Source organism: Pleurodeles waltl, chromosome 3_1 (assembly GCF_031143425.1).
Source record: "Pleurodeles waltl isolate 20211129_DDA chromosome 3_1, aPleWal1.hap1.20221129, whole genome shotgun sequence".
Taxonomy (NCBI): Eukaryota; Metazoa; Chordata; class Amphibia; order Caudata; family Salamandridae; genus Pleurodeles; species Pleurodeles waltl.
The window spans coordinates 574,563,992-574,590,902 of NC_090440.1; the positions used below are offsets into that span (position 1 = coordinate 574,563,992).

At 41.7% G+C, this 26,911-nt stretch overlaps 1 protein-coding gene across 5 annotated transcripts in view; it reads left to right on the forward strand.

The window, feature by feature from the left end:
• Nucleotides 1–26,911, forward strand: part of OSBPL5 (oxysterol binding protein like 5) — a 1,002,849-nt gene that overhangs the window by 633,909 nt on the left and 342,029 nt on the right. For all 5 annotated transcript variants that reach the window (XM_069223010.1, XM_069223008.1, XM_069223007.1 and 2 more), the window contains one exon: nucleotides 2,794–2,997. In XM_069223010.1, coding sequence (XP_069079111.1) covers nucleotides 2,794–2,997 — 204 coding nt within the window. The remainder of the gene's footprint in view (nucleotides 1–2,793; nucleotides 2,998–26,911) is intronic.

A 26,911-nucleotide genomic window follows, 5' to 3' on the forward strand; every position in this document is an offset into this window, starting at 1 on the left:
TTCAGTCTGGACTGTTCCCATCAAGACTGATTTGCATAAGGCTGGGTCCAAACTAGGGTGGCATGGTGAGCAAAACAACTATGGATTTAGGCCCAGATCTCTGACTGGGGGTGAATGTTTGGGTTTTGTTCAGCATTCTGTCCATCATCTGTTAATTTCACATTTGTCGCCCTAAGTGTGTTGGGTATGCCCAGACGTGGGTCCCGGGCTCCCTGTGCCACTTGATTCAAGCTAGCCTGGCTTATGGCAGGTGATACCGCAAAGCCAGTCCCAGGATGCTTGTTTCTGGTTAGGAATTATCTGGCTTGTCAAATCTGCCTGGACTGTTCCCATGGGGAGCAGGGTCAAGACTGATTTGCATGTGACTGGGCCCAAACTGGGGTGGCATAGTGGGCAAAAGAATGTTAAATTTAGACCTAGATCTCGGATTGAGGGTGAATGTTTGACATTGTTCAGCATTCTGTACATCATCTGTTCTTTTTGCATTTGTGACCTACCAAGTGCAAACAATAACAGTCCTTATTTCTGTACCTACAATACCCCTGCACTCTTTAAGCCTTAAGCATTGGGTCGTAGCCATTGATCCTGTCTAAACAGCACTGGCATTGGCTGCGCCTTTAATAGCTAGTGTTTGGGAATAAGGCATGCTCGTTACCACATCCAGCTGTCTGTTGTAAGTGTTCATTGATAACTTCTTTCAAAATGTTCTCCCTGACAAGTGCACTAAAACCTCTCAAAGGAAATTGTCATTTAGGGTTGACAAGCACTAGTCCTTTGCCTCCGGAGTCATTGGCATGTAGCCAAAAGCTAGTAGAACCCATAGTTTCAGCACCCAGACTAACACAACAAAAGAAGTAGGAAATTCATATGACTAGTTACAGATGTTTTGTAGTCTTTTATTTTACTCTGATATGTGTTTCTAGAGGCCTACTTAACAGCGAAGAAGAAAAATCCTGATTATTCCAGTTGCGTTTTACAACTTATTTTTTCCATTTTTTGGTTCAAAAGCCCACATGCTGCACATGAATACGTTGGAAAAAAGTGCACTTAGCTGACTTTTGACAAGGTTAAAAGCCCTTCGGTTCCCACAGTTTTGTGTTGCAGAGGGAGCCTCTAATTTAATTTTGATTGCGTACTCAATGAGCATTCCCTCATTTGCTCCTCAGCCTGCACTCATAAAAAGACAATCCCCTTTGCCTTTGTACAAGCACCCATTATGGAGGATGCGTTATGTCAACAAGGCTACACAGCGATTACTGCAATGTCTGTCGCCCATGGTAGAATTGACCTATAGGCAACAGTATTGGACTGGCCTATCGGGCGCTCTGGCACAGCCAGGTGGGCTAGCTTGAAAGGACCAGTGTATTGGCTGTGTTTAATGGTCCCACGGGCCATGACAGGACCAAAAGAAAGGAACCACAATGGCCTTATCAAGCCAACCCATCTGGAAGTGGAGAGCTAACGATAGGCCATTCCGACACTGATAGGCAAAACCCAGGTGGGCTTCTGCGATGTTCCGGGGCCATGGTGAATGGATTTGGGCACACCAGCATTTGAGAAGGAGCATGAGGGCCCCACATAGAATGAAACATTTTATTTTTATTTTTATTTAATGCGTTTTTATATAGCGCGGACTTTACCCGAAGGTGTCAGAGCGCTTCACAATAGGCAAAGTAAAGATACAAGAGGAGAAGAATTACAAGTGAGCCTGTTACAAAAGCAAATGTTACATTACATGAGGCAATAGTGATAATTGTGCAAGTATCAAAAAATACACGAGGTAGCAAACGATACGTTACGAAAGGAAAAAGTGACGTGTGCACGTTACAAGAGCAAATAAAGTACGAGTAGAGGAAAAAAAATAAAGTGGTAGACACTCAAAACACTAAAACAATAGTTACGTTACATGCGGCAGTGGTGGCCGTTGTGCATGTATCAAAAGCAAACAAGATATAAGAGGTAGCAAATGATACGTTGTAAAAGGAAAGGTGCTGTGTGCATGATACAAAAGAGTACAAAATACAGGTAGAGGTATAATACTGCACTAAATGGCAGACACTCAAAACACAAAAACACCCTGGGAAGGCACTTCTATAGGCATGGAGAACAGAATTTCCTATAATGGAAGGACTTCCTTCAGAAAACAGAGGGCTTGAATTAAATTTGGAAGTGTCTTTGAAGGAGGAGAGCTTTGAGGTCAGTTTTGAAGGCCTGGGAAGAGGTGGTGGTCCGAAGCTGAGGCGGAAGTGAGTTCCAGATTCTCACCGCGTTGCCTGAAAAGGATTGGGCCATCGATCTTTCCTTCTTGAAAATGGGAGGTTCAAGCAATAACTTTTCTGCATTACGTGATGGTCTGGAGCCCCCAGAGAGTTTCAGTTTATTCACCAGGTAGCGAGGGGAGGAGGAGTGCAAGGCTTTGTGGGTGATACAAGCAGTTTTGTAGATAGATCTTGCCTCTATGGGAAGCCAACGGAGGGTGGATAAAATGGGTGTAATGTGGTCGCTTCATGCTTTCCTTCTTTACTTATCAGCCGCAAGCACCCACTGAGGGAGTAGAAGTAAACCCCTGCACACAGGGGACATGAACAGAAGATCGCATTGTTTTATATAAAAGGAAGCTCAGTGGAGGGTGTAAGCCAGCACCATAAACTATTTTTAGTAATATTGCCCCGGGGTCTAGTCACTTTAAAAAAATGGAATTTCTACTTTACAATTAGAAAGAATTCATAGTACAGTCCATACTAAACGATGCAGACATATTTTTACAAATAATGTTTTTTGTTTTTTTTGCAGATCCGTGGGACACTGAAAAGCTGGACCCGGCTGTGGTGTGTCTTAAAACCAGGAGTGCTTCTTATTTACAAAACGCCAAAGATTGGCCAGTGGGTGGGGACCATCCTCCTTCATTCATGTGAGCTGATTGAGAGACCTTCCAAAAAGGATGGTTTCTGCTTCAAGCTCTTTCACCCCTTGGACCAGTCTATCTGGGCAATGAAGGTAATTATATCTAACACGCTCATGTTTTAACTACGGCAAAATCTGTTTAAGCAATGCATGTCTACACAGTACTTGCAACTTACGTCATCTAAAATTAGTTTTAAGCTATTTCACCTACTGCATCGATCTACTTTACGACTCCAGGCCGTCCCTGTAGTATCCTCGTGTTCACTCTCACTACTAGAGACCTGAAAGAGAGCGGTCTCCTCACACTTGTCCCCTTTCAAACCTTCCACACTCACCTGAGCATAACAAATAGTTTAAACGGTATCCCAGTTTCTACTCTCTCTGGGCAAAAATAGAATCAATGTCACATCTAGACCCGCCCAATATAGTCCTCTCTTCTAAGATTTCAGTAGGTTGCAATTTCTGTTTCTGCCACTCCCTTCACATCTCCTCATGTTTTCACTCTGTTGGCCGGTTTCTAAATTCATTCACAATTTGTAATAGTCGTGGCATGGTAGCTAATTATATCATGCACCAGAACCTGCAGTCCTATGATCGATGTCCTTTAAACAATGAAATCTAGAACTGCTTTTTATTTCTTCTGATCTTTTTTTTTCCTAAAATGAACTGTATTTAGCTGAAAAAAGATATTTATCGCAACATGAGTTTTTTTACCATGATAGAGGTCATTCTAGGAATTTTAGAATCTCTGTGCATGTTTCTACACATTCTGAGGTAGACCATTTTAACTTGACGTACTTTAAATTGATTTTAATATCTTTTTTGCACAATGTTACTAAAAGCGTTCTAGTGTGTTTAATTTCGATTACAGTTTGCACTTATTCTTTACTACTCCATATTGTCTTTCACATGAAAGAGCAAGAGACCAGGGATTTAAGTAGTTTGTAGAAATGGTGACGGTGTGATCATAAGTTATAAGGAATACAATAGCCTCTGACATGCAAAAAAAAGGATATTGCAAGTCACTTGAGAGATCCATGACCTTGTAAAGAAATTCAGCCTTTGGCCTGGTTCCTCTCTATGCTCATGGAACTTCTTATTGACTTACAAAATCCTTATAATGTGCAGCAGGGGATAACCTTGTCTATAATAAAAAAATAAAAAATATTTTTTTTTAAATGCTTTACTTCGCTCCTCTCTACAAGACTCCATAAACCCTACTGCATAGGCTTCTCTAAGTACCAGAGGAATTCTTAACCAGTTCCTACAATATGCCCTTTCACAACTAACAACAAGAGAGAGAAAGTGATTCAATATATATCTTCATGTTCTTAACAACAACCCTCACAATAATATCCAATACTGACAATTGTTAATATAGTTTGTTATCCTTTGGACCAGATAAACTTTTGGTCCAAAAATAACATACAAAACAACTGTATAAAATGAAAATACTAAAACAGTTATTGTGTTGATGCAGCATTTCGGTGGCTCCTTGCTCTTTAACCCACCTTCTTGAGAACCAATAACTGAAATAAAAAGAAAATGTAATGAAAAAGGTACAGGAGGTCAGTGTTCAGTACGACATGCTATACCCAGCCTGCCTCCAAATCACAACAGGAGGCAAGTCACAGATTTTCAAGACCTCCTGACTGTTAATCTATTCATCTGACACCAGTACTGGACAATACAGAAATCACCTAGGAATGGCACCCAGGCCAATGACACTGACACTATGGACATGACTGACTGAACATATCCTCCCATACGGATATGAGAGGGCCCACAATGCCTTATAATGCTTTGGGCCTTCTGCTTCGACTGTGGGCACATGAGTGTGATCTGTGATTGCCTACTAAAAATCCAGATGTGGGATCACCAAAGCCATAATCAGGTGTGAGGAAGGTTATTGGTAATAGAACTATATAATGTAATTACATATGTTTATGCTCTAGGGAATCGGGCGAGGGGAGCAAAGAAACAATCTTTGCAGTGATAATGCAATGAGGGGTTGAGGGCACTGAAGTAGGCAAGCACATTAAGGGTAGTCACTACCTCATAACTGAGGTGGACAACAGTCGTGATGCACTGCATCACGTTGTGTTTTTTATAGGTTAAGGTGGTATGTACGTTTGAGTCACAGAATGTTGGGGTATTCAGTGTGTGGGAAGCCTTGGCAGAAATATTTTAAAACTCAACTATTAGCAATCAAACTGTACACTCGTGGAAACACCATCACAGACTATCTACTGAAGTCAAATGTATTACCTAAAAGTATATTAAGAGTCCATTGTGGAGTTCACAGATAGTTGACAGAGAGTTACCAGTTAGATTGATCACTTGGAACCTTGAAGGGCATAAACATTCACGCAAACCTAGAAGAATAACGGCCTACCTTAAAAGGCAGACCATCAATATAGCATACTTGCAAGAAATGCATTTACATAAATACAACAGACGAGGCAAGGCAACCAAAATAGATGAGGTCTGCAGGCTTTTTTTCATATAGCACACATGCAAGTGAAGTAATGCTCTACATCCATAGATGATTCCCATTACAAGTGACCAATACTTACAAAGACTCATATGGTACGCTCCTTATAGTGGAGGATACTATTGAGGAGATATGCATAGCCTTAATAAACATCTATGGACCTATTGTAAATTAAGCAACCATTCTACATTCATTTTCAGTTGACACACACCACACTCAACCCCAAAACATTCCCCCTTGAAGAGGCCTATATACAGTCCTAAACATAAACTTAGGTATATACAAAAACAAAGCAGGCGCTATCTGTTGCATCTAAACAACCTCCTAAAAGAATGAACCAAGATAACTTAATTGCTATCTGGAAGCAGACTAATCCAGATACATCTGAATAGTCTGAATAGTCCATTTCTATAGTGTCTGTCGAGCACTAAAGAATAATCACTGGACTACAAGAGGCGTGGAGGACTCTGTGACAGACTGTAAAAGCATGGCAAGAACCCTGTCTGGCCATGCCCTCACGTTGCTGGAGCTAGTACTCCCAGTCTGGACTATACACGTCTTTATGTGACATTTGTGTCTCTTAAACCTCGCGTTTATGTCAGAAATTCATGAGGAGATTCTAGAAGATTTCTAATTGTATCTCTAAATGCCGTCAACATACTTGTACATGTTAGAAATCTCATCAACAACCTCTGACCTATAATATGCAAGATTATATGAAAAACAGGTCTGTCAGACTTAGAATACAGTTGAGTAAATAACTTATCATGCTCTTGACATAATACATGGGGGAATTAAACCATATTACCTTCTGAGATGGGTGAATGAATCAATAAGCTATTTGGGGATCAAATCCCCTAGAGATCCATCAGTGCTGTTTAGAGACAATTATGGCACTGTAATAGATCTAGCTGTTAACCGACCACGTCAGTGGATGGACAAGCACCAAATAACAGTAGCATATAGGACTGACATATTGAAATTGTCAGCCTTCCCAAACTGCTGTACCCATTAATTAATAAACATATCTCACTCACTGGAAAAATCTTTAACATTTATACAACCATATGGGGGAGGGAGGGATCGGCACCCGATCTGGAATTACACTACTATGTTGCTCAGGCAAAGTTTATTCCTTTTTTTTTATTCTGGCAAGAGCCCCGGCGCTCATGGTAGCGGAGAAGGAGACTGTGTGCCTCTACCCATTAAACACAGTAGTTCTAAGACACGGGCATAGATCCAGAACGGATTTTGATTGCATGAAATGCACCATCTAATCCTGGCAGTGACTGATCTGAAAGAGACTTCTAGACAGGATATTCTCCTCCCTGATTCCAGTTGACAACAAGCCATGACTCATGGCTATGATGGAACTCAAGGTGCTTTCACAGATTCCCTGATCTAGTTGTTCATTGTTGGAGAGCTCCTTGAGGGGGAAATATCGTACTGTAAAGCAATTTACAAATCAAGCGAAATCAAATGCATCACTAGTTTTCTTGATTACAGTCTGCAAAGTACTCTCAAAGTCATGATCCCGCAATTCCTGGTGGAGCAGGAGTGCCTGCCTGCCCTCACACTGACATTGCAAACACCCAACCAAAGTAACGTAGTGACACAATTATACAAAAAGATTACGACCCCCCAGCTATCGCGCACTTATAAAGAAAAGCAAGAATGGGAGGAAGATGTAGGTTTAGAAATAGCGTTAGGCCAATGGAAGTTCTGCTATGCAAGAACTAAATTCATATTACTAAATACAAAACACAGTCTACTACACTTTAAATACATCCAAAGATTCACCTACACAACGCATAGACTGCACAAATACAGTTTAGTGGACACAGTTGAATGCCTCAGGTGCCGCACAGCCAAAGAACAAAGAAGACTTATTTCACTTGTCCTGGGAATGCCCAGAAACAACAGATTATTGGCCACAGAATTTTCAGATCATATGTCAAATGATGCAGTAGGACATTACTATTTCCACAATGGTAGCACTGCTGGGATATGCATGAGATATCAATTTTACAGTTAGACACTATACAGCAGTGTTTCTCAAACTGTGGATCGCCAGACGATTTTTGGTGGGTCAGGAAAACCCAATCAATACATTAGATGCTTTTAAATTCAGTTTTTACCTTTTCACATTTGCTGCCCTTTTTTAACAAGGGGACTGGTGTTTACAAACTCCTCTCACATTACAGTCAGAGAATTAATCATAAACTAAATTATATGACACTCTTGCTGGGGTACAGGGAGTGCAAAAAGAAAGTCTAACAAACAACTAAATGTAAATACCTGAAATGAACTGTACACAGTCAGCATTTAGGAAAGCAAAAATGAAGCACATTTTGTGTAATTTTAAAGTGTGAAGTAAACAAAGACTTTAATGGGAACAAAAAACAAATCAAGGCACAAAGCACAAATGATAAATAGTCACTGAAACTCAGTTTCCTCGCTTCATCATTAGTGTGCAATATAGTTTTATCATTAAAGCTGTATGTCTCTGCAAATGTAATGTAATGGCCATTTGAATTGATGATATGCTGTCTGTAAATGACAGTGCCTCACCACACACTGGTTTAGTTACATTTAAAAATCACCCACCTCATGTCTATTAAAGCTAGATGGGTCCCAGAATTTTGTCATTCTAAGAATTGTGTCTTGGTTGTAAAAACTTTGAGAAGCACTGCTTTAGAACATTGGCCTTACTGCTTGCAAAGTACAGAGAAGCTATGGCCTGGGGCAGAGACCCTCCTCCTGCACTCGCAGATTGGGTCAAAGGTTTGATATACTCCAATGACGATACAGAGTTACTATCCTCCCTCTCATCTCATTAATAGGCCTGGGCTGAACTCACAGGTTTCACTCCATGGAGTTCCATGGAGTTGCACAAAAACTCAGCGAGATTCCATGGAGTTATGTGAGCAGGAGGAATCGGACATGTCGGGCTGCTTGCACTGATTTTTAGCGATAAAAGCTTTTTACACCCTGTAAAATCAGTGCAAACAGCATGACGCAGCATGCCAGAGGGCGCTGCTTCTTTCTGCCACTTGAGTCAATTTTCTACTCGGGCGGTAGCTTTCTCAATGCACACAGTTGCATCCTACTGCGACCACCAGTGTTGAGAAATCTCTCTGGGAGGTGTTCTAGTGCCCAAAAACTGTGCTAGAGAATACAAATTCTTGCTCATGCTTGCCAACTCAATGTTGGCAAGTCACGCGCGCGAAAAACTCTGGCATGCAGCTGTTGGAGGAGTTTTCACAGAACTAGTGGGCAAACCTCAGCAAACTTGGCGGAGCAGAATTGTTCCCTACCCCTACTCATTACCGAAAATATTTAGTCCCTAATGAGAAATTACAGACATTTGAAGCTGACCACACTCCATTATCTACGCATCTGGGAATGTTTAGTAGGCATTACCTGTGACATGACCGGTGATAAACTGAGAATGCACGATTGATGTAATATGATATTTGGTCGTAACACTCTGACTGATAAATCAGAGGTTAACTACTCCCATAATACAGCACAAGATTGATTTCTTGTTAATATTGTTTACTGTCTGAATTTGAACTATAGATAAAATAATAGAAATGAGAAGTCATAGCTATATATGCTGTTGTTAAACAGGTAGTTAAGGCATAAACCTTCTCAATATGTAGGTATCCTGTTGTGTAGCCACTTTAGTTATAGCTTCATACACATTATTTTAGGGAACTAGGCAAACAGCTGTGCACTTTAACCTAGATATATTTTATTCTGCTTTGTTTATTATTTTAACAATAACCACATTTGCGGTCTTGTTTTATTTCTCTCTGTCTAGCTGTTCTTTCCTAGGTCAGCACTGCGTTCTTAAACAAGACATTTCTTTCACTCTGTGCTTTTCTCAAAGCTGCAGTAAGATAGGTTGCCATTAAACGTGGTAAAGCTTTTTCTCTAGTGTTCATAGAAACATACACATTCTTACGTAGGGACGTTTTCTCAGAACATCAGCTGTTTTATGTTAAAAACACTTCTCCATTCCGTACACGTTAGAGGGAGATTCCACCCAGATGACCACAACTCTATGCTGATTGCTGGATCTTTGCTACAGCTGCTCGTGTAAACTACGAGCCTCTTGCTCAGGTATGAGGGATGATGTCTTCCCAGGGGAACCTGAAGGGTAAACTAGAGCTTAATATGCTGTGCTCTTACATAGCCTAGGTAGGAAGTATTTTAATCATTCTAGTGACAATATGGTAGCGTTATGTTTATGCTTTACTCTCCTCGTCACAATTTTAATCCTGTCATGCTTTATCATCCTGGTTATTGTAGTATATGCTTTATTATCTAAGATGCAGTTGCTTCATTAAAACCTTATTGAAACATATGCTGTCTCTGAGTGTCCTTGTATATGTGAGACTAATGTAAATGAGAGAAACGGATGCGATCTGAGTGACCACAATTTCCCTGAGGAGTCAATTGTGTCATGCGCTCAGCTGCCCAATCATCCTTGCTCTTGGGTGGAGATGAGGCACTGCTAGTTAGCCGGAGCAAAACCCGGATTAGGCTGACAGGTGTCACCTGTAGTGGGTTGGACTCAGTCCCCCACAACGCAGGTGATCCTGCCGCTCAAATCCAGTAGTCTCATAAGAATAATGAGAGCCTACGCGACAATCTGACTAAGCATCCAGAGATTTAATTAATTTTTAAGAAAAGAAACAAGGTTTACTGACAAACCTGATTATCTATGACAATCAGCTTTACAGTTCACAATTTTACCAGTACTGAAATACATAGCAGGCACAACAGGGGCATGGTTTTGTGTTTCTCACAACATGTTTGGAAATCAGCAGATTATTCTTAATATGTTTAGTGCATGATCTCATTATTTGAATCAATTCCCGTAATTGATTACCAGGCATATTATGGGTAAATCTTCTCAGGACATTTATGGAAATGAGTTTTGGCTAATGAGTTTTATGCCAATACTGTGGCTTACAAGATCACACAATTTGTGAACACAGAGGTGTTATGTGCAGTGTACTAAACCTATTTTGAGAGCCTTTTTGCCTCACAAAAATGGGTTTTATTATGCATTCCGAATCGTAATTAGGAGGAGCATGAAAAGGGAGTCCCGTTTTAATAGCTGGTTGCAATAAATGTTTGCAACTGCAATTGGAGTCACAGATCATTGAACAGCTACGAACACCTCAACATCGGTGGAAACTGATTCACAAAGGGGAAAATCATTAGAAACCGAGGTATACACCCTGGCCAAGTAGAGACCACAGTGCTAATCAGGGCAGGTCACAACACAAACTAAATTATCCTGTGCTCGCCCTCGGTTAGCTTGGAACAGAGCAGGCAGGCCTAATTTAGAAGGCAACGTGTAAAGTATTTGTGCAATACCTCATTCTGAAACACAGTGAAACACCACACAAAAACGACTCCACACCAAGTTAGAAAAATAGAGGTCCTTTACCTGAATGAATCAAGACCAAAAACTGCACAAATTCAATAAGCGTACATGGAGATAATCACTAGCAAATATATTCCTGCGGGGCTTTGGAAATCGGGTCAACTCCTTTTAGGAGTGATACAGTAATGTCAGAATATGCGCCAGGGAGAGGGTCGGTGACAGAACACACATGCCTGGGTAGTGGAGTACCTGTGCATGAAGTGCTACCGTACTCGACACTCAGCTCCAGAAGAGCAAACACACTCCTCCTGAGTTGCTCTTCACAGTCCACAAAGCGGGGTTCAAACAGCAGAGTGATTCAGAGGATGCTAGTAACGCGGCACTCGCAAGATGGGACTCAGGGTCCCTGGCCACCACAGGTGTAGAGGGGCGCAGGGTTATGGTGAACCACCATGCTTGCTAGCTGAAATCCATGACCGTAGACACAACTTTTGGGTGAGCGGCTTGAGGAATGCAGAGAGGCCTGCACTCGCTAACGGTGACCTGGGCCAATAGGCACAACTTCTGAAGAGAAGGGCAGGGGCTGCAGAGAAGCTCTGCAGTCGCTAGCGGTAATCAGTGAACACAGATACAACTTCAGAAGAGCGGCACAAGGCTTCAGAGAAGCACACACTAGCGATAATCAGTGACAACAGGTGCAACCTTAGAAGAGCAGCGAAGGGACTGCAGAGAAGCATTGTGCTCGCTAGCGATAACCCCTGACAAAGTTCCACCTGGTCAGAGTGGCCCTACGGTTGATGAAGCGGCGTTCATGAGGTCTTTGATGTCCCTAAGACCTTGGGGAAAACAGAGGTCAAGCCACCAAGCCCTTGGAGATCACTTCAGGTGAGAAGGCAGTATCCTCCCAGGAGGGTCAGCAGGGCAACAATCAGCAGAGCAGTCCTCCCAGGAAAGAATTCCAGCTGAGTCCTTTGGTCAACCCAACAGTTCTTCTGACAGAGTTTTAGTTTCTGGTCCAGTAGTGTCTGATCTGAGAGCCCCAGTTCATATACCCAAATGTGCCTTTGAAGTAGGGGAGACTTCATAGAGTGGTTTTGATGTGCATCAATTCCCTTTCAGCCAAGTCCTGTCTGTCAGGTTAACTATGGGAGTCATCAGTCCCTTGTGGGATGTCAGGCCACTACCCGTTGAACTGCAAGTGTGTTCCCCCCCGCCCATCTTTCCCAGGAAGACCCATCAGTATGCACTTGCAGCTCAGTATCCTGTGTCTATGGCTGTCTGGATCGAATCCACAAGGGGGGCTGTCACCCAGCACAGACCAGATGTGGACTGGAGACAGGCTGTAAGGCACATACAGCAGTAAAGAGCAGAGAAATACTTACTTTCTAAAAGCGACACATCTAAAATAGCAATGTCAAATCCAGCCATACTAACAAACAGGGTTTATCATTACCATTCCAAAGATATGAAACATGAGGTAGCCACTCTGCTGTGATCAGGAATTACAGCTTGAAAGTAATTTAAGGTATCCCCAATGCTGGCCTATGAGAGGAGCAAGCTCCCCAATGGTGACAAACGACATGGGGAGTTTTTCACTATCAGCACATGTAAAACCTAACACTACGGGGGTCATTCTGGCCCTGGCGGTAAAAACCGCCAGGGTCAACGACCGCGGGAGCACCGCCAACAGGCTGGCGGTGCTCCCATGGGCATCGCCGCGGTCAGAAACGGAAAACCGGCGGTGTACCGCCGGTTTTCCACTGCCCTGGGGAATCCTCCATGGTGGCGCAGCTTGCTGCGCCGCCATGGGGATTCCGACCCCCATTACCGCCATCCTGTTCCTGGTGGTCGTGGCCGCCAGGAACAGGATGGCGGTAAGGGGTGTCGTGGAGCCCCTGGGGGCCCCTGCAGTGCCCATGCCAATGGCATGGGCACTGCAGGGGCCCCCGTAACAGGGCCCCACCATAATTTTCAGTGTCTGCCATGCAGACACTGAAAATCGCGACGGGTGCAACTGCACCCGTCGCACCCCTTCCACTCCGCCGGCTCCATTCGGAGCCGGCATCCTCATGGAAGGGTGTTTCCCGCTGGGCTGGCGGGCGGCCTTCTGGCGGTCGCCCGCCAGCCCAGCGGGAAACCCAGAATACCCGCGGTGGTCTTTTGACCGCGCAGCGGTATTCTGGCGGTCCCAACCAGGCCGGCGGCTTCCGCCGCCGGCCGGGGTCAGAATGACCCCCTACATGTCTTTCCTTTCACATACAGTGCACCCTGTCCTGTGGGTCAAATAGGGCCTACCTTAGGGGTGACATATGTAATAAAAAGTGGGGTTTGATACTTGATAAAGGGTTTTAATTGCAAAGTCGAGGTTGCAGAAAAACTGCACACACAGGCCTTGCAATGGCAGGCCTGAGACATTGTTAAGGGATTACTTATGTAGGTGGCACAATCAGTGCTGCAGATCCACTAGTAGCATTTAATTTGCATGCCCTGAGCACATCTAGGGCCTGATTTATGAAAAGTTTGCGTCATTTTTTTTACGTAAAAGCGGCGCAAATTAACAAAATACAATTGTGTTTTGTGAGTTTGCGCTTCTTTTGCATCAAAAAAGGACACAAAGGTGGCGTAAACGTTTCATATATCAGGCCCCTAGTACACTTTACTAGGGACTTATAGGTAAACCTAATATGCCAATCGGATGGAAGCCAAAGTTATGGTGTTTAGGGGAGGAAGCACAGGCACTTTAGCACTGGACAGCAGTGGTAAAATGTATGGAGTTCTAAAACTATCAAAAGTGAGATCAGAAAAATAAATGGAGGGTGGCAGGCACAAAAGTTGGGGAAGACTGCCCTATGTCTGTCACGTCTAACATGGTGTCACTCTGGGACACCTTCCGCTTTGTGAAGCCTGTTGAATGGCCTGATAGGGGCGATCTCTTGAAATGCATTGCCACATGGATTGTTTTTTTAAAGCAGCACCAATTTCTTTAAGGAACAGTGTGGGAATACTAATAGAAGTATGGCGGATTGCTGTTCCAAGCAGGCCACTTTCCCTGTTTGGTGCTGATCACACAGGGTTGCAATAGTCACTTATATTATTCATATTCATTAGGCTTGTTCTTCTGTGACCCCCACTGTGCCTGGAGATTTTGCAATGCGAAAAAATTGGAAATAGGTTGCTTCGTAAACTTGAGGAAGAACAGAAAAAGTAATTTTTCTTTTTTGCAACCTTTCTGTTCTCATAATACATTGTACAATGTATTCTGTGTCGGAATATGTTGGTTGTGTCTGATGAACATGCTTACATTTAAATTGTGATTTTAATTGAGTTTTATTTACCATTCATATCTGTATAGTTAACTAGGCTCTCATTATGAGTAGTCTGGTGGGGGGAGGGAGGGGCTGAACTAGTTATTAGCCCTATGAAAACTGACGCCCCAGAGGTCCGTATTTATCATGTGGATAAATAACTGCCATCTTGAGGTTCCCCATTCAAATGACGATCAACAAGAATGTTTTGGTACTTTCTTAATTTTGATAGTTTTGAAGAACTAGGCTGTGTTTAATACCATTTTAATCCACTCCTCAAATGCATAATAATTATTTTTTAGTTCATGACTGAATGACATTGCGTATAACAACAGTACAGCAATCTGCTACACAAATGGGACACAATAGTGATCTTGTGTGATATACTAGATACTTATGAATCCCTGCTCTCATCTTATATCACACTTATGTACCCATCACCATATGTCATGTCTCTATCAATCTATCCTCCATTCCCACTCTGACTCATCCCAAATCCATTCTACTACTTTCATCTCCTAAATAACTCTGCCTAAGCTCTTCCCTCTGCTTCCACATCTAAGTCACCCAAACCTCACTTTACTACCATGATCTCCCAAACAACCCTACTATATTCTCCCTCATTTATCTCACCCTGCTGCTATGATCTCCCTAACCCCTTCCACAGACTCTTCCCTCCTCCCTTTACTCATCCCAAGCATAAATCCTATTACCATAAACTTCCAATTAACACTTCTGGATTCTTTCCTACTCCACTCCTCCATTACTGGAGTCAATCTAACAAACTCACTCTCATATCCATGGCTCAAATTAACTCATAATAATACTAAAACTGTACTCATATTTCCCTATACTAATCCACCACTAATTCTTGTTGGGTTCCGGAGTAGCGTGCTACTCGCCGAAAAGCGCTTTGACGCCTCGTCAGGGGTAGAAAGCGCTATATAAATATTACTACAATTTCAGTGAATTGTAAGTCATATATTATATTTTGGTATGTTCTTCTTCTTTTAGTATGTCAGGAAAAGAGGCAGTCTTTTAGTATCTGACAAAAGTAAAAGAACTTGAAATACACCACTCATGATACAGCTTCACCACCCGGATCAGACTGTGGAAGGTGGCAGGCCTCTTGTTAAAGCTGTAAAATATTATTAATTGCAAAATGTGCGCTATGTTAATGACTTTAACCACATAGCAATAAAACAATGTGCGTCTGAATTTCTGTTGCATTTGTAGCAGCAAATCACCCCAATATTTCTGTCTTTTTTCAAGATAGTGAGTCGGTCACACAAGATATATTTAAACATATTTAACATTATAGAAAATATAATATTTGTGTGAGTATAATTATATGTTGGTTTACACTATTACAATCTTTTTTGCTTAAGGGCGATTATATGTACTTTTTAAAAATACTGTCTGACAGAAGACGATTGTGCCTTTGAATCTAGATGTTATAGTGTTAACTTCAATGAGGAAATCATTTTGTAAATGATTTCATAGTATTAACACCAGTTGGGCGATAAATTTGTAAATGATATTTAGGACACAATATTTCTGTCAATCAGTATTTTGATTTTGACGTTCTTGTACCATCCATCCCAGATATTGGTGACATTTTTCTAACTGATTATAACCTGTGCTCTAAATGGGGAATAACATATCCAAATAGTATTTATGCCTGTTTTGTACACTGGTTGGCAGAGGTAATTACCTCCTGGTAGAAAGTATCTATGCAAACACAGACCTGAGGGCAATTTGTGCTAAAATCCTAACTGGCGCTATTGCTTTGAGGGGCTCGCATTGAACTTGTGCCACAAGCTCTTGTATCTAAAAGACACCTTTGGATAGGATGATATGTGCAGCAGCGGCTACTACTAGTGGGCACCAGGGCGCCGCCCACATTGTTTTTCAAGTTATGTGGGTGGTAACTGCAATGAGCAATTACCATCAACATACGTTGTTTTTCTTAATTAAATAAAGGCTTTAAGCCCATGCTGGGTGCTGCCTAATTAAGTGCCTGGCTGCCTTTTACACTTTGTCTGGTGAGTCAGTCAGCCAGGCACTTTTGAGTGGGACGAATGCTCTAGTGAGCATTTGTCCCTTACCATCTCCCTCCTAAAAAACAATCCCTATGTAGACTAAGGGCTGTCTTAGCACTAGCCCTAGCCTAAAATGTTAGGGGGTCTGAAGAGACCTCCCATTCATGAAGCCAGCAGCGCCATATTTACAAGCAGTCCCTGGCAGGGCATCTAGGGCATAAGCCCTGTATTCCCAGGACTCCATGTCAATCACTTTGACAGGCTGCAAGCAACACCCTCTCCTGACTCGTTACCTATGATGTGTTGGGAGAGGGTGTTCCTTGCAGCCTGTGAAGGATTGCAAACATGACTTGAGGTCACAGTCACAAGACTCTGTGACCTCTAGTCATCAGAGGCCGAGAGGGCATGCTTGGCACTCTCAAGCCTCCCATCCTGGAATGGAACAGCAGGCACACCGGTGGCGGATAGTAAATTTAGGAGGGGGGGGGACACACATGCACACTCACACTCACTCATTCATTCATTCACACACACATGCTTGCGCGCGCGCACCCACACATGAAAACACACATCCATTCACAGCACTCATTATCAAATATTGCAAACATACACGCATAAACGCACCAAACATTCATTTTGAAAAACACACACACTTACCTTTAGCTCTACCTTGGAGGTCCCAGGAGGGTTGGGACTGCTGTCTTCCCTCACTGGCTAACCATAGGTCAGCCAGTGAGGGAAGACAGCAGTCCCAACTTCGTCACAGAGTGGGATGGGGTCAATGAGACTTCTGACCCTACCCTACTCTGTGACGAGATGTCACAGATTGACACTCGCCCTGGTCGCTTCAGGGCTTAAACCTGAAGTGCCCAGTTCGGAGTCTATAGGTGATGCTTCCCCTCGTCACCGAGGGGGAGGGCCTCAAGGCACCTTTTCTGAGCTGAAGAGGTCACACCCATAGGAGCTGTGACCTCTTCAGCCCAGCAAAGTTCAGCTCAGGCAGCCAAGAGCCTGCGCAAATCTGAAAATGAAGAGGGTCTGTCAGGCTGACCTTTGCTCAGCCTGACAGACACTCTTCTTGAGGGACAAAAGGTGGGGGGGTGTGGCCCCTCTACCCCAATGGAATGGCTGCTCCTGAGGCACACCCTGTTGCCGGCTGCCGTGCGTGTTCAAGAGCAGGATTAGCAGGTAAGCGGGGTGGGGAGATGGAGGCCTGCCATCTTGCCTGCCAGTCTGTGGTTCGTTTATACTGTTTTTGAAACAATAAAAACAAACCACAGGTTGGCATAGCAGAGTACACACTCGGAGCTCAGGTATTTAAAATTACTCCCTTTCTGTGCTTTTATCATGTGGGGTATCTTACTTAAGTGCAACCGTTTATATATTGAGAGGCACTTTTCAAAACGTCTAATAAGTGCCTTTCAATATAGTAATATAAACCGATGAACTTAAGTGAAACGTTCCTGCATGTTAAAAGCATGCAAGAGAACAGTTTTAAATATGTGAGTACAGGATGTGTACATCCTGAAGTTACATATTTAAAAGTGCTCCAGTCTCTTGTATACCTTAAAAATGCAGGAGCGTTTCACTTTGCTTCATCAGTTTATATCACTGTATTGAGAGGCATTTATTAACAGCTTTAATAAAAACCTCTTGATATAGTGACATAAAGCGACTTACTTTAGTGAAACGCTCCCGCATTTTAAAAGCAAACAAGTGGTGCCCCACCCCTGTCAAATTCCACCATCCGTCACTGTATATGTGTGGCTAAGCATGGCCAATTCAGGATTGGGCCATGGTAGGAAAATAAAGGTGTTCCATAATCTGGCACCCTCCAGACTTCATGGGCCTTATTTACAAAGAAAAAGGGAACAGCATCAATGGAGATTCAGATGTCCGTCTCAACGTACTTTTGCATGTTTTTGAGATTCACAAACATTACCACAAGTATGCCTGTAAAGCTACAGTAGGCAAATGTTTCGATGTGTACTTTTGGGGCTGTCATGTGACTTTTTCCAAACGCTCCTCTTCCTACTATGTCACGATCCTCCATAGCACATACACGTTTCTTTGCCTGCATAGTGTTCATTTTTCTCCTTGTAGAAAGTCCTCCCTTTCACCCTCAACAATTCAAAAGGTAATCCGTTCTTGTTTCCATCCTGTAATCGAAATTACTTCAGCCCTTGAATGGAATTAATCTCCAATCATTTTGATGATGGAAAGGGGTACATTTGAGTTGGGGGACGCCCACAAACATGCATGTTTTTGAGTGTTCCCAGACCTCCAATGCAAATCACACCTTGGAACACCTACTTCCACTCTTCAGTGAGAGTTACTACTGTGCAGGAGAAATCTAAAGTAGTAAATTAATACCTGACTGGTGTTCAAAAGGTAAATTTGGTCCTACATTTAGTTTGCGGCAAAATTTACCTTTGGTAATAGGGCTGCACACATATAAATATAACTAAATACAGAACTAATATACTAATTAAATTCAGTATTGACTTAAATAATATGTACGTATGCTAAATAAAGTCAATAAGGGTGTGTTCTGTGAAATTTAACCTTTAGGTATGTTATATTTTGAAAGCTCCATGTTTAAAGAGGTGTGTGCAAAAACACATACTGTCATATATAAGGCTTAACCTGTTTATTCAAAGTCTGTTTCTGGCACAAGGACTAGAAGACAATGACAGTGAGAACAGGATGTCCATCATATTGGGTCAGGGATATATATATATATATATATATATATATATATATATATATATATATATTCACACTGGACAGAAACCAAGTGCACCAAGACAGGGAGCACCTGCTATGGGGTGCAGGCTATGGGGTGCAGGAATATGTTTGATTAATACTGATAATCAGTGCAATCTCACAGTGCGAGAAAGAGACACCAGTTAATGGTAAACACTCACACTAACACTGGTAACTGGGAGAGTAGACAGTGACTTGAAGGGAGAGGAGGTTATCACTGGAGACACCAATGTCTTGAAAATAAAGGCAGTGGAATGGGAAGTCATGGACAGTGATCAGAATCAGAAATTCCTGACTGAGTTCGAGGAGACACTAATTTTGGGGAGGCATTAACATTGAAACAGAAAGCGCTTGAGTCTAGTGCAGAATAACAAACACAGTGCCTTCCATTAGGACTTGGGGACATAAGTTTGTATGCGTCTCAAAATCAGTGAGTCTCACTGATTTTGAGACGCATTCACCGTGTGGGCTTGTAAACTCGTACAGTGACTCATAACTGGGAGATACTCACCCTGACTTGGAGCAAGTATATTTCAGATACTGATATAGAGACAGGAAGACACATTCCAAATTTGTGATGGGAGTCTTACAGGGACTCAGAAAGGATGAAACAAAAAAGACATAGGTACAGGAAGAGTAAAGCATCTTTTTTGGGGACAGTTAGACTTGTTCACTGATTCTGGTACAGAGAGACACGCAAATCAATGTTGGGACAGTGACACACACTCACATTGGGACAGGGAGATAAAGTCACTCAACCTATGAAAGTTGTAGCATAGATCAACAAAGGGAGAGAGTGACACATTAACTGATATAGCGACGGTGAATACTGGACATGGAGCCTCCAGTGGTTGGGCTGGGAGACATATACACCAAAAAGAATGAGACAGTAACACAGAGCAGTGAGACACTGATACCTACAGTCAGACTTAGAAAAACTACCACGTGCTCTTAAGACTGTGGTACTTTACAGTGAGTCACATCTACTAACAAGGGGCAGGCGGGCATCCGTTCTCCATCTGTGTGCGTGAGTTTGAGGACCAGACATCTTCCAGCAGTTCAAAAAAGTACACTGCAGCAAAATCTGTGGCAGATGTAAGGTATAATATTTCAAGTTGCACAACTTAGCAGAATGTGGTCCTTGGGCGATATAGCTGGCAGGAACAGAAACAGGGTGCTTGTTTCTGGTCCAGGGAGGACCTCACCTGGCAGGTCGGGCTAGACTGCTCCAATGAGGAACACGGTCAAGACAGATTTGTGTACGACTGGGTCCAAACTGGAATGGCATGGCAAGCAAAAAACTGATGGATTAACCCCAGATCTGTGACGGGGCGTGTATGTTTGATTTGTTCCGTATTCCATCCATCATCTGTTCTTTTTGCATTCACCACCCTTAGTGGGAAGGGTATGCCCAGACGTGGTCCCTTGCTTGCTATGCCATCAAATTCAAGCTAGCCTGCCTGAGGAAGGGTGATACCCCGAAACAGATCCCAGGATGTGTGTTTCTGGTCTAGGGAGGACCTAGCCTGGCAGTTCAGGCTGGACTGTTCCCTTGGGGAACAGTGTCAAGACTGATTTACATGCTGGGTCCAAACTGGAATGGCATGGCAAGCAAAAAAACTGATGGATTAAACCCAGATCTGTGACTGGGGGTGAATGTTTGATTTGTTCCACATTCTGTCCATCATCTGTTCTTTTTGCAGCTTCTAAATGTGGCATTTCTAAAATAGCAATAATAAATCCAACTTTACCAGTAAAGAGGATTTATCAGTACCGTTCCAATGATATGAAACGATGCAGCTACGCCTTTCTGATCAGGAATTACATCTTAAAAGTATATTAAGGAACTCCTAATGCTGGCCTCTGAGAGGAGCAGGCTTCACAGTAATGAAAAACTACTTTGGGATGTTTTCATTACCCGGATGTGTAAACTTAAAAGTTCATGTCCTGCCTTTTATTTACATGGCACCCTGCCCTATCGGCTACCTATGGCCTACCTTAGGGTTGACTTATATGTAAGGAAAGGGGAGTTTAAGGATTGGTAAGAGCTTTTAAATGCCATGCTGAATTGGCAGTGAAACTGTACACACAGGCTCTGCAGTGGCAGGCCTGAGGCATGTTTACAGGGCTACTTAAGTGGGTGGCACAATCAGTGCTGCAGGCTCACTAGTAGCATTAATTCACAGGCTCTGGGAATATGGTATACCATTTTACAAGAGACTTACAAGTAAATTAAATATGCTAATTCTGGATACACCAAAGTTACCACGTTTAGGGGAGAAGAACATGCACTTTAGCACTGGTTAGCAGTATTAAAGTGCTCAGAAGGTGTGGGATAAGACCACCCTAAGGATGCCAGGTCTAACAAGGACTAGCTAGAAAATTGATTCAATGACTCATTGTAATAGGATTGTAAAATCTATCTTACTGTCCCCAGAACCTGAAATCAGAACCTGTGATGATCAAAAGCCCTGCTGCCTGAAAATCCTGAAAGAAGACTGCACATGCTTGATTTGAACCCAGGACCCCAGGGATTATCGCAAGGGTCACCTGGTTGACCACCTGTTTGACATATAGGGACACAACAAGCTTCTAGAGGCCTTTCCTGCTTTCTATCTGACCAGACCCAACTGGACCTGAACTGATATCCGCTGCTGGACTTTGTGGGAATGCGTCCCAACCCTCACATGCTATTCTTTAAGGTCCTGGAATCTTGACTAGAGTCTTAGTGCACTTCTCACTGCCTAACTGAAGGTTTCAACAGATTTGACGCAAAGCATTGGTGAGCCTCGCAGAGCCATTAGGCTTCTTCTAACTGGATCTAGGGCCAAGCAATGAACAGTTTCACAATTCTTGACTGAGAAGTCTGACCGCATCCAATGTAGCACAATTTCAAGGAATGCAGAGCCCACACAGCTGCACAACTCCTCAGTGAAGGCTTCACCAGATCCGATGGCAAGTGACACAGAGTCACACAGAGCCACTTAGCTTCTGAATGAAAAGCATATCCAGCACAGATCAACACTGGAGAAACACAGAGCTATGTCGAGCCCCACAGAATTGTGCCGCACTGTCCTCATATTGAAGTCAGAAGGTAAAACCTCTAGCTGGATGAACCTGGTCCTGTACCTAGCCTGTGCTCCATCGTGGTCAGCCTGAACTTGTGACTTTGCCAAGTGAACAGATTCCCACAGTTGGCACTATTTTTACCTAAAACTTTAAAAACACAGAACTCTGGTCCTACTAAATAGATTTTGTCATTTTGATGTCATTATTATTTATTAAAATGTTATCTATTTTTTTCTAACTAGGTTTGGGATGTTTCTTATTTTGTGTTTTCACTTCATTACTGTTTGAGTACTGCATTAATACTTTACATATAGCTTCCAAGTTAAATCTCACTGCTCGTGTGCCAAGTTACCCGGAGGTTAAGCACAGGTTTATATAGTGAGTTTTGTAGTTCCCCCTGACAAGGATTGTGATTATTATTTGAAATGGATTCTCAGCCCCATCAACCAATAATCCAGTTTCTAACAACTGCAGTGCCATAACAATATGCAGAATAAATTGGCTAATTCCAATAAAACTAGGGTTAGTATGTATGCAAGAGACAGATGTACAGTAGCACATGGCAGATTGGGGTAATAAGATCAAACGTTTCAAATTCTTTCTGCATTTGAACACAGGAAAGTGGTCTGTCCAGGCATCATTAATTAAAGGTATAACATAAGACCACTAGTTAAAATTTTAGAATAGAACGGGTTATACGCAAATTGGTGGCCCAACACTACAATGTTTCTTAAAAGTAACATGGGCTAAGTGTATTCCATCTCTGTCCATGAAACATTTTTTTGAACCACTAGCTAAAGTACTCAAATTAACCAGGTGTTTTTTATTCAAATCAACCTTATTGTCACAATCACATTAGACTTGAATTTGGCCTCGTGTATCAATTGTTTGCAAAGGCCAGTAATAGAGCAAATTTCCTCATGTTGGCAAATTAAACGCACTTATCTGAAAAATGCAAATTTCTATGCTGAATAACACGCATAATGAATGCAAATTTTAAGTAGGTAACCACACTTAGACATTAAGAGCACACAAACGAATTAACATATAATTTTGACTTAAGTTAGCCTAACTACTATTGCCATATAAGCCGACTTTACATGTTAGGGTTAAGAGACCTGGTTCTGCATTAAATTGTTGTGTTGCACAAAATGTCCAGAAGCCTTCTGTTAGCTTGTGAATAGGCATTTCTTATGTATTAGAGAACTGATAGTGAGATTATTATTGGGAGAAGAGATGGCAGGAAATAATTATTTGAATGACAATGGGGTCTTGGAGTGTACTAGGTTATGTGGGTTAGCTTGTTGGCAAGAGATGCACATGGGGATCTATATGTTCAGGGTTGTTGCTTTGGAACAGGTGCAGCAAGGCGGGGACATGGCAATTTGCCATGGTATACGGCAATGTACGGTTGTTCAAACTGGCAGTCCATGTCAATAGAGAGCGAGTAGACAACAGCATGCATGGACGAGCCAGGAAGATAAATGTTGGTGAATAAGTTATGTTAGTTACAGTTTCAGGGTTATGATAAACTAGAAGGCAGTTTAAAGATAGAAAGCAGTCTAAATATCTAGGGAAATACAGGATTACAAGATCAGGGATGAAGACAGAGACTAGGTATACCTTCTGATTTATACCTGAGAATAGGTTCCAGCTTTTGCACATTTTCACTGCTTAAGTGCTACGGCTTCATACCCATGCATTTTTATTTTCTCATCAGAACCCTTCCTTTGGGTTTCTGAAACTGACACCTTACCTTGCTAATGGAGGAAATGTTATTTTTATGCCAAAAATCCTATTAATTTCGATTAGGGTATTCCTTAAAGGAACACGCTTGCTGTATTTTCTGTATTGTATTTGTAATTCTTACTAATGTGGCATTTTACCTTATTTGGAATTGTAGGTATAATGTACAGAACCATCATCTGTAATGATGATGACTCAAATTTAAGATTTAGTAAGTACATAAATCAATTTGAATTCATTTGTCAAGAAAATCCTTTGAGCTAATACCAACCTTCGTTATTGATTCTTGTGAATCCACAAATCAACTTCACTGTTCATGGTGTTTGATGTAGATATATCAATGAACAAAGGTCCATAAGACCAATGGCATTTTTTTAAATCATTATATTCAACAATTAAGATATAAGAATCTCTGGACTGACAACAGTTTTGTCATATGTCGCTTTAGGACATATATCAATGAAGGGCTTGGTTTGGGCTAGACTTTCCATGTCCATCAGTGAGCAATGCCAAAGTAACCCTTGAGCTATTTAAGTATAAGCCTCAATACTTGAGTTGAATCTGATGGTTTTATACAATTCTACTAATTATCAAGTTTTTAGGAAATGAGTCAAATGCAACTTATGGGTAACTTCACATACATTTGATTTTGTGCAGGACAAAGAAAGTAAATTATATAATAATATCCAGTTGACTCATGAAAATGTACAATCTCAGGGATATCTCTCCATGCCAATACCTCAATATATATAACAAATTGTATTTGTATATAGTTTATGCTTTTTCCCCATAAAGACAGCCAGGAACTATATCAAAACATGTCTAGGAAGGGATCTCTTTGTAGGTCCCATCCAGAGAACTTTATACTCTGAATTCTAGGAGTGAGCCAGGAGTGTTCATGGCTTACTCCTGAAATGTATATACACAAGAGTATGTCACGCTCATAGACCAATCTCTTTGAATCGGCTAAGTATTTGTATCCCTCCACTTCTCTTATAAGAACTTTGTAATCTGCTACTACCCATGTTCTTAGCTGCCGTGGTTAGGACAACTAAATATGTTTTAGCGTATTGTTCGAACACTCCTAAGACCTGACGGTTTCAGGAGTTTCCATCTTAATACATCATTGCATAATACATGCATGTTTTAGGCTGTAATAATTTGCATGTTTGTTACTTGTATTATCGGCAATTTTATTATTTAAGTGTCTGCATGATAGGAGCTATCTTAGTCTTGATTTCTTTTTTACTTTTATTGTAATGATTGTAATTAATCAGAACATTAATTAATTCATTTATTCAAGTGTGCCAAATACATATAGCATCCTTGTTGCTGAACAATTGTTTCTACCAGGAATTGCCAAAGTCATCATATTTTATTTTTAATCTCATTTTAATGTCAGTGGGAGGCTATGTTAGATTAATGTTGCACAGAACCAGAACATTCTGATTTATTAGGATTCATAATTACGTAAGAGAGAGAAAGGTATATTTTTACGAAACTTATTAGTTTAGAGAAAGATACAAGGAAGCAAGAAAACGGCATCATATTGCATTTCAATAATATTTTTGTCTCACAAAAATATGACTTTTCATGAGGTTGTGAGGAGTCTACACAAAATGTATTCCAAGACGTTCAATTCATCTGGCTTGTTTTCATGTGGCTCACTTGTGGAGACAGTACCTGTGTACCAAGGCTATTCTTCAGCTAATTGCTGGACATGGTGTCAGTGCATTTCTTTTGATTATAATCCAAAACATTATGTTGAAGAGTTGAATTCCTTTATTTGTTATAACCTATTTCTTTCCATTATTGACAGGTTTTTATTCTCCTAGGTGGGCATAGGTTTCATTTTTCAAAGGGGTAAAAAGAAGCGAAATGTAAAGAATTACCCCTAAATGTTTTAAGGCATTTGAAACAACATTAATGTACTAACACATGCCAACAGGATTTTAGAACATAAAGGCCAAGTATATTTTTGGAAACACTAAAAGCACATCCAACACAGTTTTATTCTTGTCCGAGTTTAATTTTCCCAGACCAAACAAACACATGTTTTGCCCAACAAAAATTTATTTTCCAAGGCTGAATTATTACACATTGATCTTACATTTTTACAGAGACCAAACAAAGCATACTGCAAATAGTCTTGTGAATATGCCTGATGAGTTGCTTTGACCAAAACATTAAAAGCTAACAGACCCGATGTTCATATAAGTGTGGTTGATTTAAATCACTGATATGAAAGTCCTCTGTAGTTTGGTCTACAATCTTCATTGTTCCAACAAACTTTCTCTTTAAAGTAAATGGTAATAATGATGTGCCTTAAGTTTTCCCCTGTTAGCGAAGTACGACCATTGTGTGGTTCTCATAAGTAATGCGTTCCATAGCTGGGGTCCTTGGACTGGGAACAATCTGTCTCTTTGAAGCTGCAGAGTGTATGAGAGGTCAATGGTATTTTTGGTTACATAGGTTTGGAAGCAGCAAGGGGAATAACACTATATTTTACAGTGGAGGCAGTCGGGTCCTTTCAGTAAGTGCTTTTATGGGTGACGCTGGGTGCTTCAAAGGTGACCAAAGCACTGACAGAGATTTCATGATGAAGAGCCAGTTTGTGGGTTTCTTTCCAGCTACAAGTGAAACTGCTGTGTTCCATACCACCTCAAGACAGTAGGTGCTACTTCACAACTAAAACATACATAATTAATGCCAGCCCTTAAGGAATTGAACTCTCTCACAAAGAAAAGGCTTTGTAAATAAATTGTTTGATGCTGTGGCAGACCGATGTAGGATAAATTGTTGTCACAATGGGAGCTTGTCATTGTTCTCAGTGCTGCGGGGAAGACCTCTACCAGGAAGAAAAGGAATGGGCAAAGCTAATGGCGAAGTGTGATGACCTGAAGAGAGCATCATGAACCATTTTGCCATCAAGGCCAGCCCTAGACTTATGGCCACAGGGCTGGGGGTGATTGATTAACCTAGGTTGTGAGGTGTTTCATACGTAAAGAGTTGGCAGAGCATTATCCATCGAGGACCAGCTGTTTTTTCTCTACACTGATATTCAGAACCCTTTCCTATCCATGACTTGGCAGGCAGAATTCTAAGAATGCACAAACATTTCCATCTGTTTGTGCATGTATCACAGTTGTAAGTGGTGTGATGTTTAACACACCTAACAAGA